This window comes from Neomonachus schauinslandi, chromosome 7 (genome assembly GCF_002201575.2).
Source record: "Neomonachus schauinslandi chromosome 7, ASM220157v2, whole genome shotgun sequence".
Classification (NCBI taxonomy): Eukaryota; Metazoa; Chordata; class Mammalia; order Carnivora; family Phocidae; genus Neomonachus; species Neomonachus schauinslandi.
In genome coordinates, this window is record NC_058409.1 from 89,424,742 (window position 1) to 89,436,988 (window position 12,247).

Sequence of the window (12,247 nt, forward strand, 5' to 3'; positions counted from 1 at the left end):
GGAGGGAGAGGGGATAAAGTAGAAGAAAAAGAAACACACTATTAGGACAAAATATAATTAAGGAATAAATTCTCCAGGGGGTAATGGAGAAACGGTTGGAGAAAATAGATAATTTCCCAGCAGCTAGGTCTGAAATTTTTGGTATTTTTTTTCTGGCTAGATAGGATCTTTTTAAAAGTATAGTTTTTATGCCACCAGTCTTCAGAGTTCAAAACACAAGATTTGAGAATCAAACAGTAACAGAGACAGAATGGAAAGATCTGTGGGGAAGGTTTATAATGCTGCCTTGACACAAGAAATTTCTCATCAAGAGGTAAAGCTTTAACACAGTTAAAACACTGACTAATGAAGCTGTTTTATGTGAGCAAAAAAGAGCACCTAAAAACTAAATGTGTTAATATTTCTCAGTTCTAGAAACTATAGAAGAAGTCACATGTAAGTTTGAAGAAGCTAGTTTGAAAATACCTGTACAAAAATATAAAAATCTATAAATTGTTTTTTTGTTTTAAGCTTGTGTTGATCTTTGAAAATATTACATGCACAATAATACATCAATTGGAAAAGTGGCAACTAAAGAATTAGATATTTTTAGCTTTTTTCTTTCTTTACATATATATATATACATAATACAATAAAAATAATCTGTATTTTGGTTGTTTGGTGGAAGTATACTACAATAAGCTAAATAAACTTTAATTTTCAAGGTCAAAAACTATTTTACCAATAGCTTACTAAAATGAAATATATTAAAATTTCCTACAATAAGTGCAGAAATAAAAAGACTTACAGACATCTAAATGGCCACCAACTTATCTACTATGGAAGCGAACTAGAGGAACAGCAAAATAATATTTGTGTGTGTGGATGCTCCTTCTGTAGATAATTGGACCCAAACAGAAATAAAATTCACAGTTCAGTAAGATCCCTAACCCTGACCTTTTCATTTTTCTTTTTTTTTCTCCTTTTTTTTTCATACATTCATACAGTATCATGTAAGCTGTGCAAAACTTTACTTAGACTGGCAGTTTGCCATATCAGTTGCATTTGTCTTTGGTACAAAAAATAAAACAATCGCAATAATGTGCAAGTATTTGTCTTCTTCCGGTCAAGTACCGAAATATGAGTTTTCTAGAGCCATCTTTTTTTTGTTTGTTTTTTGTTTTGTTTTTTATACAATACACAGACTCTGTGGCATATATCTACATTTCAACATAGTCCTATATACATTCAAAAAATCTGAAAAAGAGTTGGAACAAAAAAACATTTAAACCCCATAATTTTTCCATCTATATATCTTGTGTTTCCTCATTAGGGTTTTCATCATACAAAATATTACCAGTTTTATAGTTTCCCCAAAATACAAGGCACAAAGAATATGCTTTTTTTTCTTACTTGCACAGACATTATATATATATTTATATATATATTTATATATACCATATTGAGCTCGGAAAATGAACTTCTAATATGGCACATGGGCATGAGTGCTGGGTTGTGCCATGTACAAGTGAGATTAATGGTTGTGGAAAATTAGAACAAAAGGAATAATTCTAAAAACAATCTAAACTGACTGTTTAAAAAAATGCTTCCTCAATTTTTTTTGTGTGGTTCAGAGCATAAACCTGCCACAATATTTGGCATTTACTAATTTCGCTCCTCCTGAATGTTTTACTTCAACAGATTTTTGCAATCTGTATCTGAACATTTACTTAAATGTGTGAGTTTCGATTCTGATGCCAGTAGCAGTTTTAACCATGGTTTATGCTCTGAAAATGCAATAATCAAGTATTTTGGATCATGCTTCACTTATGCTACTTAGTTCTTAAAACAATGTAACCTAATCGTAAATGTTTACATAATGCTAAACTGACATGCAAAACAGAATGAAAATTTACAATGAATAACGTGACAAACACAGACATTTCTGACCAGTGGTCCAATGAGGCTGATCACACTTTTGATGTTGGTATCCTTAGTCCTACAAGGCCTCCAGTGGGATTGCCTTCTGCAGTCTTCTCTAACACTTGGTTAACAAATTCTGAGGTTTGCCCAGCAACTGGGAGACCTGAGGAAAAAGAAATAAGGCACACTTAGGCACAGAAATGGAGAAGGCATAAAACGAAGGTGAGGAGTAGGCAGATCTGAGGGTCAGGGGTGGCCTCCTGCTTGATACTGGCCCCAGCCAAGTACTCAGCTGCTTACTATTGCAATCCAGAAATTAATTCTACTCCTCAGATTAGAGCTTACAATTTTTAGATTAGAAAGGTCAAACCAAGCATAAAGAATGGTTAATCAACATTTTAAAGTGTGGTAGATGACAAGTAGCAACAGTCCAAATAATAGTCCAAATCCAAACCCCACACCTGTCAACAAGCTCTCCCTGTTTTCCCAGCCAGGCTCTTCCAACTGCTCCAGCCACAGTGTGTCCCATGGGTGGGCTTTACCCACACAACTGAAAACACTGACCTGAAGGATGTTTTCAGTCATTTTTATAACTGCTGTATTAAGTTTATGTTTCCTTTTCTTCATTTTAAAGAGAAGTGAGTAAATAAACAAAGTTGGAAGAGAAGAGGGAAAAAAGGTGGGAGATAGTGTAATTTGAATCTTTAGTCTTCCTCATCTTCTACAGCTGAGGTCAAAGATACTTCAAATCAGTAAGTCAAATAACAGAAGTATAAGCATGTTTTAAAATGAGAAAATAAATGATTAAAATGAGATGGAAACAGAAAAATATCTAGTCATTGCCCATAGGAAGAAGTCAAAAGATACTATAACAAACACAGAACTGATGCTACCTCAGCCATGTGATTAAATGTAGCATGACCAATAATGGGACAAACTGATAATATGTACCTCTTGAGTGATGGAATGAGAAGGATAATCACCTATGATTATTCTTGCCAAGAAAATTTAACTGCATCTAGTCAGGAGGAAACAGACGTCTAACTCCAGATGTTGGGACATTTTACAAGATCAACTACCTGAATTTTTCATGGGAAAAAAAAAAGGCTGGTAGACTGATCTAGATTAAAGGGGGCAAAAAGATATAAATAAATGCAATGCATGATCCTTAACAAACAAACAAAAAGGCTATAAAAGGACATTATTGGGACAACTGGGGAAGTTTAAATATGGACTCCATATAGACATTATAACAGTGTTGAAGTACTTGGGTGTGATACTGGTATTGTGCCTAAGTAAGAAAATGTCCCTGTTCTTGAGAAACACATGCTGAAGTAGTTAGGGATGAAGGATTTGTTTAGAAGTTACCTTCAAATACTCAGGAATAAAAATATGTAGCTACAGACAAAAATAAAGCAAATGCAGCAAAATATTAACAACTGGTGAGTCTAGTTGAATGATAAGCAGATGTTCAGGTACCATTTCTATTCTTCTTATAGGATTGAAATCTTAAATGAGAAGTTAAGGGAAAAAAATTAAACATGTTATGTTCTAGTTAAAAATTCAATGCACAAGTAAAAAAATGAAGAGCTTACAAATAATCAGAGAACACATACAAAACTGCAACTATAATAATGGATCATACAATGAATGATATAAAAAGGAAAAAGCCACATGAACAAAGCCTAACATCTTCTGATGACAAAATTAAAATCAAACATGTATCAGTAAATAAAAAATGAAACTCACCTATTAAAGAAAAACCCCAGTCTAATAAATAAAATCCAACTTTATGCTATGTATAAAAATCTAAAAGTTAATTTTATGCTCTACTTATCAAAATTAAATTTTGACTTAAATGTTTTTAAAAGAGATGTATCTAGTATAAAGTGATTCAGAAAGACTGAAAATTAAAGGGTAGGCAAAGGTATACTAAGCAAATATAAATAAGAAAGCTGCATTCATGATTGCAATATCAGACAGGACTGAATTCAGATAAAACGTTACAAAGAAGACCAAAGAAGTGTGCTTCATAATAATAAAGATTTTGATCCATAATGAAGATCTAGCAGTAAGGAATCCTATTCAAGCACTCCAGCATTCAAGCAAAACCACAGAAAATATGAGAAAAAACTGAAACACATTAGCAGGGACTTTCTCAGTTTTACATAGAGTAAATGGACACCTTCTACAAAAATAAAAAGGAAAAAAAGACCTAATTAAGATTACCTAATCAACATATAATGGAGTCTTAACATAAAACAGAAAATATATCTACTTTTCAATGTCCACAGAACATTTAATTAGGCTGTAATAAACATAACAAATGTAAATAAATGTAAAATAAATTTAGCGACCCAAATAAATGTTGGGTCGCTAAAAAAAAAATCTTTTTTTTTTTTTTAAGATTTTATTTATTTGACAGAGACACAGCAAGAGAGGGAACACAAGCAGGGGGAGTGGGAGAGGGATAAGCAGGCTTCCCACGGAGCAGGGAGCCTGATGCGGGGCTCGATCCCAGGGCCCTGGGATCATGACCCGAGCCGAAGGCAGACGCCCAACAACTGAGCCACCCAGGCACCCCGGGTTGCTAAAAAAATCTTAATAAATAACAAAAAAAGAGAAGTTAATAACAAAACTAGAAAATAATAATGTCTACCTTCTGGAAAATTTTAAATCTGAATTCAATTTCAAACAATTCTTGGGCCAGAGAGTAAATCAAACCTAAAATTTCAAAGTATTCAGAAAACAAATAAGACATATCAGAATTTAACGACATATAGCTAAAGCAGTTCTCAGGAGAACTTTCAAAGGTTTTTAATTATATTAATGAACAAGAAAAAATAAAAGAAGAAGTGAATTAAGCATCTAACTGAAGAAATCAGAAGAACTGATGAATTCAAGAGCTGCTTCTTTGGGGGAGAAAGGAGAACCACCTATAATTAACCAATGCAAGAAGTGAAGGCAAACACAGCAGACAAAGTAAGAAATGAAAATGAAGTACTAGCCACTGATACAGAGGCTATTAAAAAAACAAAGAATTTTAATAAATTTGAGGGCATGGAGGAAGTGGATAATTTTCTAGGAATATACAAATCAAACTGACTCCAGAAGAGCTTGTAATCTGACATACAAATTATCATAGAGACACAGAGAAAGTTTTCAAAGAGTTAATCACAAAAACACATTGGACCAGATAGTTTCAAAGAGTGTTCTATCAAATCTTTAAGAAAAAGAAACTCCAATTTATTTAAAGTCCTCCAGAAAGGAATTCTGGAAAGATTATTGTATGGCAGCATAGATTTTTCATCTCCTCAATGCCCCATATAAAAACAGAGATTAAATAGAAAAACCATAAACCCATGGAAAACATTAACAAATGACAACGTATCTCCACAAACTCCAAAATTCAAAAGGGTGGAAACAAACTACCAAAAGCTACAAGACCCGTATGGCATTAACATTACCAATATTTGTGCAGGATGAGTCAAGGGAATTAATGTACCTGAGAACAAAAGAAGTCAAGAACAGCCAACAGGTTACTCACTGGAAGCCACATGAGAACAGGTGAAGGTGAATGTGAGAAGCCCACAGTAAGATGTTGAGGGGCTAGAGCAGTCTAGCTCTGTGAACTAAAAACTGACCAACCAGGACTCCCTTGAAGGACAGGAGGCAGGACTGGTAAGAATCAAAACTGGGCAAGACAGGAACAACAGATATGAAAGAAAGATGGTCCACATAAAATGGGAGAGGAGCACAGACCAAAAAATTTCAGAAAGCAAGTTGCCATGTGCACCTGCCTGCCGCAAGTTCCTCTTCTTGTCCTCGCTTGACTGTGGGCTAGTGACATACAAATGTACCAAAGAAATCCCCTCACACCTTCTGCTTTGGAACATCACCACTAACTCCAATAAAGGCACTTGTCCACAGGTTCCTTTGTTTTTCTCCCACTCGCTCTCTCTGTCCCCTCCCTAACTTGCTTTGTTGAACCCTCTCCCTTATTGCTCCCTCCATGTGGCTCCCTTGTGGCATGTGGTGACTTTGTTTCTCTAGGGTAAACTTTCTTCCTGCTCCTCTCCTGTGTCCCCTTCTTAGGCTGGATTGAATGACCATCTCATAAATGAATACAAAACATAGTTTTAGGGTCCTCTGTTTTCAATTAATACAAAACATATTCTGACTCTAAAATGTGAAGTTAGGAAAGCAATCCTGAACTAAACTTTCTTTTCAAGGCTTAGGAAAAACAGTTTTACGTGTATTAAAGTCAAAAATCCCATGAAGTTATTGTAAATGGGGTGCCTGGGTGGCTCAGTCTATTAAGCATCTACCTTCAGCTCTGGTCATGATCTCAGGGTCCTGGGAGCCCGTGTTGGGTTCCCTGCTCAGCAGGGAGTCTGCTTCTCCTTCTCCCTCTGCCCCACACCCTGCTCGTGTTCTCTCTCTTTCGAATGGATGAAAAAAATCTTTTAAAAAAAAGTTATTGTAAGATAAAAGAGAAGATTCCTACAATGGAAGTGTGCCTGAAAGATATGACCACAAATGACCATATCCCACTATTATTATCCCAAATGGTCACAACCCACTATTATTTCAGAATGAACTCAATGATTTTCAAAATGAACAAAAAGACATTAAAGAAAATGTTACATGAAAGAACAAAAATCAGAAATAGAAAAACTCAGAAAAGAATTATAAGAAAAAATTAATTCCTGAAAGTAAGACAAAACTAAAAGAAAATGGCAACCTATGGAATGGGAGAAGATATTTGTAAATACCTTATCGGATAAAGGGCTAGTATCCAAAATCTGTAAAGAATTTATCACACTCAACACCCAAAAAACAACCCAGTCAAGAAATGGGCAGAAGACATACAAGTGGCCAACAAACACATGAAAAAATGCTCAACATCACTTGGCATCAGGGAACTACAAATCAAAACCACAATAAGATATCACTTCACACCGGTCAAAATGGCTAAAATGAACAACTCAGGAAACAAAAGATGTTGGTGAGGATGTAGAGAAAGGGGAACCCTCTTACACTGTTGGTGGGAATGCAAAATGGTGCAGCCACTCTGGAAAACAGCATGGAGGTTCTTCAGAAAGTTAAAAATAGAGCTATGCCACCACTCAGCAATTGCACTACTAGGTATTTATCCAAAGGATACACACATAGTGATTCCAAGTGGCACATACACCCCAATGTTTATAGCAGCCATGTCCGTAATAGCCAAAATATGGAAAGAGCTAAGCGAAATATCAGTCAGAGAAAGACAAATACCATATGATTTCAACTCATATGTGGAATTTAAGAAACAAAACAGATGAACATAGGGGAAGGGAAGAAAAAAAATAAGATGAAAATAGGGAGGCAAACCATAAGAGACGTGAACTCTAGGAAACAAAGTGAGGGTTGCTGGAGGGGAGGTAGGTGGGGGGATGGGGTAACTGGGTGATGGGCATTAAGAAGGACACTTGATGCATCAGTTGTATCACTAAATTCTATGCCTGAAACTGATAATACAGTATATGTTAACTAAATTGAATTTAAATAAAGAATTTAAAAAAAAGACAAAACCAAAAGAACTATAAGAACAGCAAATAAACACAATAATGCTTTTAAGAGAAACAGAGGTGTGGGGCGCCTGGGTGGCTCAGTCGTTAAGTGTCTGCCTTTGGCTCAGGTCATGATCCCAAGGGTCCTGGGATCGAGCCCCGCATCAGGTTCCCTGCTCAGCGGGAAGCCTGCTTCTCCCTCTCCCACTCCCCCTGCTTGTGTTCCCTCTCTCGCTGTGTCTCTGTCAAATAAATAAATAAAGTCTTAAAAAAAAAAAAAGACGACACAGAGGTGCAAAGGAGAAAGAACTTTAAAATAAAAAAGAGAGGTGCTGGGTGGCTCAGTCCTTAAGCGTCTGCCTTCGGCTCAGGTCATGATCCCAGGGTCCCGGGATCGAGCCTGCTCCGCGGGAAGCCTGCTTCTCCCTCTCCCACTCCCCCTGCTTGTGTTCCCTCTCTCACTGTGTCTCTCTCTGTCAAATAAATAAATAAAATCTTTAAAAAAATAAAATGAAAGAAAAAGGAAGTTAAGAGATAAAAAAAATTGATCAAAAGTGAATTTACCTCAGAAAAATAGTAAAGATAGGCAAAGAAGATCCAACCCACAAACAGTAAGTCCCTGAACAACAACAAAAAAAAAACAAAGCAAGGAGGTGCCTCGGTGGGTCAGTCAGTTAAGCGTCTGACTCTTGATCTCAGCTCAGGTCTTGATCTCAGGGTCGTGAGTTCAAGCCCTGCATTGGGGTCCATGCCCAGCTTAAAAAAACAAAAAAGCAAGGAAACAGGTCAAATACTAAAAAGATCTGAACTACATATTGAAAGAGCGAAGTGCACACATGAGACTATCAACCTAAAATGACCAACCCCAAGACAAAGTTTAGTGAAATTACTGGGAATTAAAGAAAAAGAAAAAATCCTGTTGACACTGACAAAAACAGCAAATGAGTTATAAGGCAAAAAAGTTAGGCAAACAATTAGCTTTTTTTGGTGGGGGGCAATTATTAGCTTTTTAATAGCAACATTTCATGCCAAAAGAAAAACGGAGAAACATATTTAGAATAAGGAAAGAAAATGTGAGTCAAGGATTTTGGATGTGGTAAAACTGACTTTTTGGATGTAAAGAGAATATACAAACTTATCAAATTACAAGGTCTTTACATTTAAAACTGAAAAGGTAAAAAGAATCTTTACTTGTAGTGTTAAGTTCTTCCCTCTACCTAATAAAGGAACTGAAATGTTTAAAGAACATGAAAGACAGAAATGCACTGAAAAAATACATACAATATTAAAATAGCATTAATCCATTTGAAGAAAAAGTCAAGCAAATTCACCAGGACTTCCCATATCTGGGTACTGAATTAATCTATGTAGAGGTAAAAAGTAACTGGTTGTTTAGGAAAAGTATTGATATTTAGGAACCACTCTTTGCCTAAGATTATTCTCTATATAAATACAGTTTTGTTCAAAATAGACTTGACCTTTCATAGTGTTAATTTTTTGTATAAATATACTGTCCTTAGTTTTGTTTCACTTTGTATGTACTCTATTTTGATATGTATTTACAACTCTACTTTTGAAAAAGTTATTCTGTATATATAATAATTGCATATTCAATTCATTTTAGTATTCTATGAACTTACCTGGTCACTATTTATAAATCATTTCCCAACGCTTAGCAAAAAGAATTAACTACTGATAAGAAATAATCACTGAAATACCATACCATTTGGAATACTGAAATAGAAAAATTGTATCTATTTTGTTAGTCAATTATATCACAAATAATCATCAAGTTAATACTATGTTGTGAACATACAGCTTAAGCATTTGGCTAATTTTAATTGGCTTTGTCATGAACAAAATCTTCAATTTTCTAAAATATGAATGATGGATTACAGGAACAAGGTGGAAATAAGACTCTTTAAAAAAAATCTAAATGGTGGGGCACCTAGGTGGCTCAGTCGTTAAGCGTCTGCCTTTGGCTCAGGTCATGGTCCCAGGGTCCTCGGATCGAGCCCCGCATCGGGCTCCCTGCTCCGTGGGAAGCCTGCTTCTCCCTCTCCCACTCCCCCTGCTTGTGTTTCCTCTCTCACGGTGTCTCTCTCTGTCAAATGAATAAAATCTTTAAAAAAAAAAAAATCTAAATGGTGAAGATGTAATATGGTAACATCGACAACTAATATTTATTGAGTATTGAGAATTTATGTGCTCAGCAGGGTGCTAAGTGCTTTATATGCAATCTTCCCATTTAATACACCCATTGTCCATATTTTACAGATGAGTAAAATTAGGTTGAGGGAAGTGAAATCATTTCCCTAGGGTCCTCATGTAGTTAAGTGGCAGGGCCAGGAGTTCAATCTAAAACGGATTTCAAATACTCTGATTTTAACCACTATAATAAACAAGCTTTTGTTTTTTGAAAACATGATTTTAATTTTTAGACCAGTGGCTATTGCTAGAGCCACAGAGAAACCTAGCCTTTTTTGGTAAAAAGACAGGAAACAAGGCATGCAGATCTAAGGTACCTTAAAATAAAGAAAATGTTTCAAAAATGAAGATAAATGCTCAAAAGTGTCAAATGTTACAAATAATGTCAAGAAAAGGAAATTCTCAAGTAAGCCTACTGGATGAAGCGATTAGCGGGCCACATGTGAACTACTCAGGTCAAATACCACAGAGATGGGTGTTAGATGACAGGGCTAAGTGATGTTATGTGGGGGTACTGTGAGCACAGGAACTCGAAGAACTTACTTCTATGCCTGGTTCAGCCATTTATTGATTGTATGACTTATGACAAGTTACTTTAATACCTTGCTTTGTTTCTAATTCCTCATTTGTAAAATCAGAATAATACCTCCTTCACAGAACTGTGAAAGTAGATAACTAACCAACCTTAACAGACAGGTACTGGATCATAGTAAGTACCCATAAATGTTAGCTGTTTATCCCTTCCTAACACCTAAGGAATCCTTTCCAGGCTTTTGATCTCTCCTTTAAATCTTCTCCTTTGGCCTTCAAACATGAATGTTGTCAATTCATGAAACTGTTTTGTCAAAATCTATGTGCATTGCTAATTTTATTAATGATTCCAAATTGCCCTTCAAAAACACTAGAATATTTCACATCCAGTATGAACACAATGCTGACAAGAGAAACTAGTAATTGCAAAGACATGAGAAACTTACTAAGTGCATGGAAGCATTCAATGTGTATTTATTTTTAATTCAAGAAAATGCAATCATTTTGGTAGCTGTGAGAAGTATTTCTATGTAAACAGAAATAAACTGTTGCTCACTCTACTCCATCTAAACATCTTGATTTCCTCACAGCAATTGCCACAATTTGTTATTCTTTCCCATTTATTCTTTGTCTTCCATTTTTAGACTACAAGCTTCCTAAGAGTACTGACCAAATCTCTATTATTCATCCCTGTATCCCCCAACACCTGGCATATAGTAGGCATTCAAGAAACTTTGATGAATGAATATATAGTAACTGGAAGTAAGAAAAATGGTCTTAACAGAAATGCAAAAAAATTCCAAAATATTTACAATTTTAAAAAATTAGAACAATTTATAGTGTTTGTTACCCTAAAATTCAGGTAAGTAACTAAACAATTATTTAAAAAGTAAGCTCTAATTCCTTTAAGTGACCTGATTCAATACATAGTCAGCATCCTGGGGAAAAATGAACTGGAAGAAAATTCTCAGGTAACCGAAGTTTGCCACTCTACACAATGACTACATAAGAACCAGTTTTTAAAGACAGTCCTAGAATAAATATTGCAAAACAAAGAATATATAAAACAGCTGAGCCAATTTTATGAGCCTCAGGGTCTTCATGGATTGCACTATGCTGCAATGTCCTTGGGATGCTACTCCTCTGTAAGGTGATCTGCTCCTATGGCAGCTAAGCTCTTACACCTCTAGAGTTCTCATGTCTACATGAGCTACCTCTCCCCTCCCTGTCACGTAGTGCTCTGCCTCTGTTCCTCCCCATGATATACATTCTGTTCAGGGAAAAAACAGATAATTAAGTTTATTAGAATCCTGTGAACTGTATTACAGAGTAAAACATATAGGTAAGAACCTCTACCAAGTATAAATTGCAGGCTTGACAGCTCAATCTTTATTTTTCCCATTAAAGGTTAAAGTTGCTAGAAGTTCATCTTTCCTAAGTATTAAAACAGTTCAGTGATGAAGTCTAAATAATAAATTGTGGTAACCAGCAATACATGTTTATGAATGCAAAATCTCAAAAGACAAAACAATTTGTAAACAAGAGTAACTACAATAAGAACATTTGAGTTTTTCCTTAAAAGTATGTTTAATATCTCCTTAAATCATATATCTTACACTACATGTTACTGTTATGAATTTATCCAATATTCTTCTTACCAAGAGTATCTTTAATGAGCATTTCAAGCTTCTGCCCCATGTTGGGTCCTCTCTCCTCTCTTGGATTCTGTACTCGGTTTACAATCTCTTGCTTGATGGAGTTGATTACAAACAATAAATTATCTGGAAGACAGAACAAGATACTTGGAACATGTCACTAACATGGAAGAATTTGCTTTTTATTGTGTAATAACAGTTATTCAGTTAAAAAATGGAGAATTTGTAAGAAAATATTAAGTAGTGATGGTTATAAGCCTTTTTTAAAATTTAAATTCAATTAGCCAACATATAGTACGTCATTAGTTTCAGATGCAGAGTTCAGTTATAAGCTTTTTTTTATCCAAAGAAACTAATTTCAAATGATGTGCCAGTTTTGATGACACACTGTAGACA

At 35.2% G+C, this 12,247-nt stretch overlaps 1 protein-coding gene across 1 annotated transcript in view; it reads right to left on the bottom strand.

Annotated features, from left to right (window-relative positions):
- Positions 1-409: 409 nt before the first annotated feature.
- The window catches only part of CREBRF (CREB3 regulatory factor), a 52,070-nt gene continuing 40,232 nt past the window's right edge, over positions 410-12,247 (bottom strand). The window contains exons 8-9 of the mRNA XM_021698410.2: positions 11,855-11,977; positions 410-2,065 (exon numbers count right to left, since the gene is read on the bottom strand). Of these exons, the coding sequence (XP_021554085.2) occupies positions 1,950-2,065; positions 11,855-11,977 (239 nt within the window). The 3' untranslated portion in view covers positions 410-1,949. The remainder of the gene's footprint in view (positions 2,066-11,854; positions 11,978-12,247) is intronic.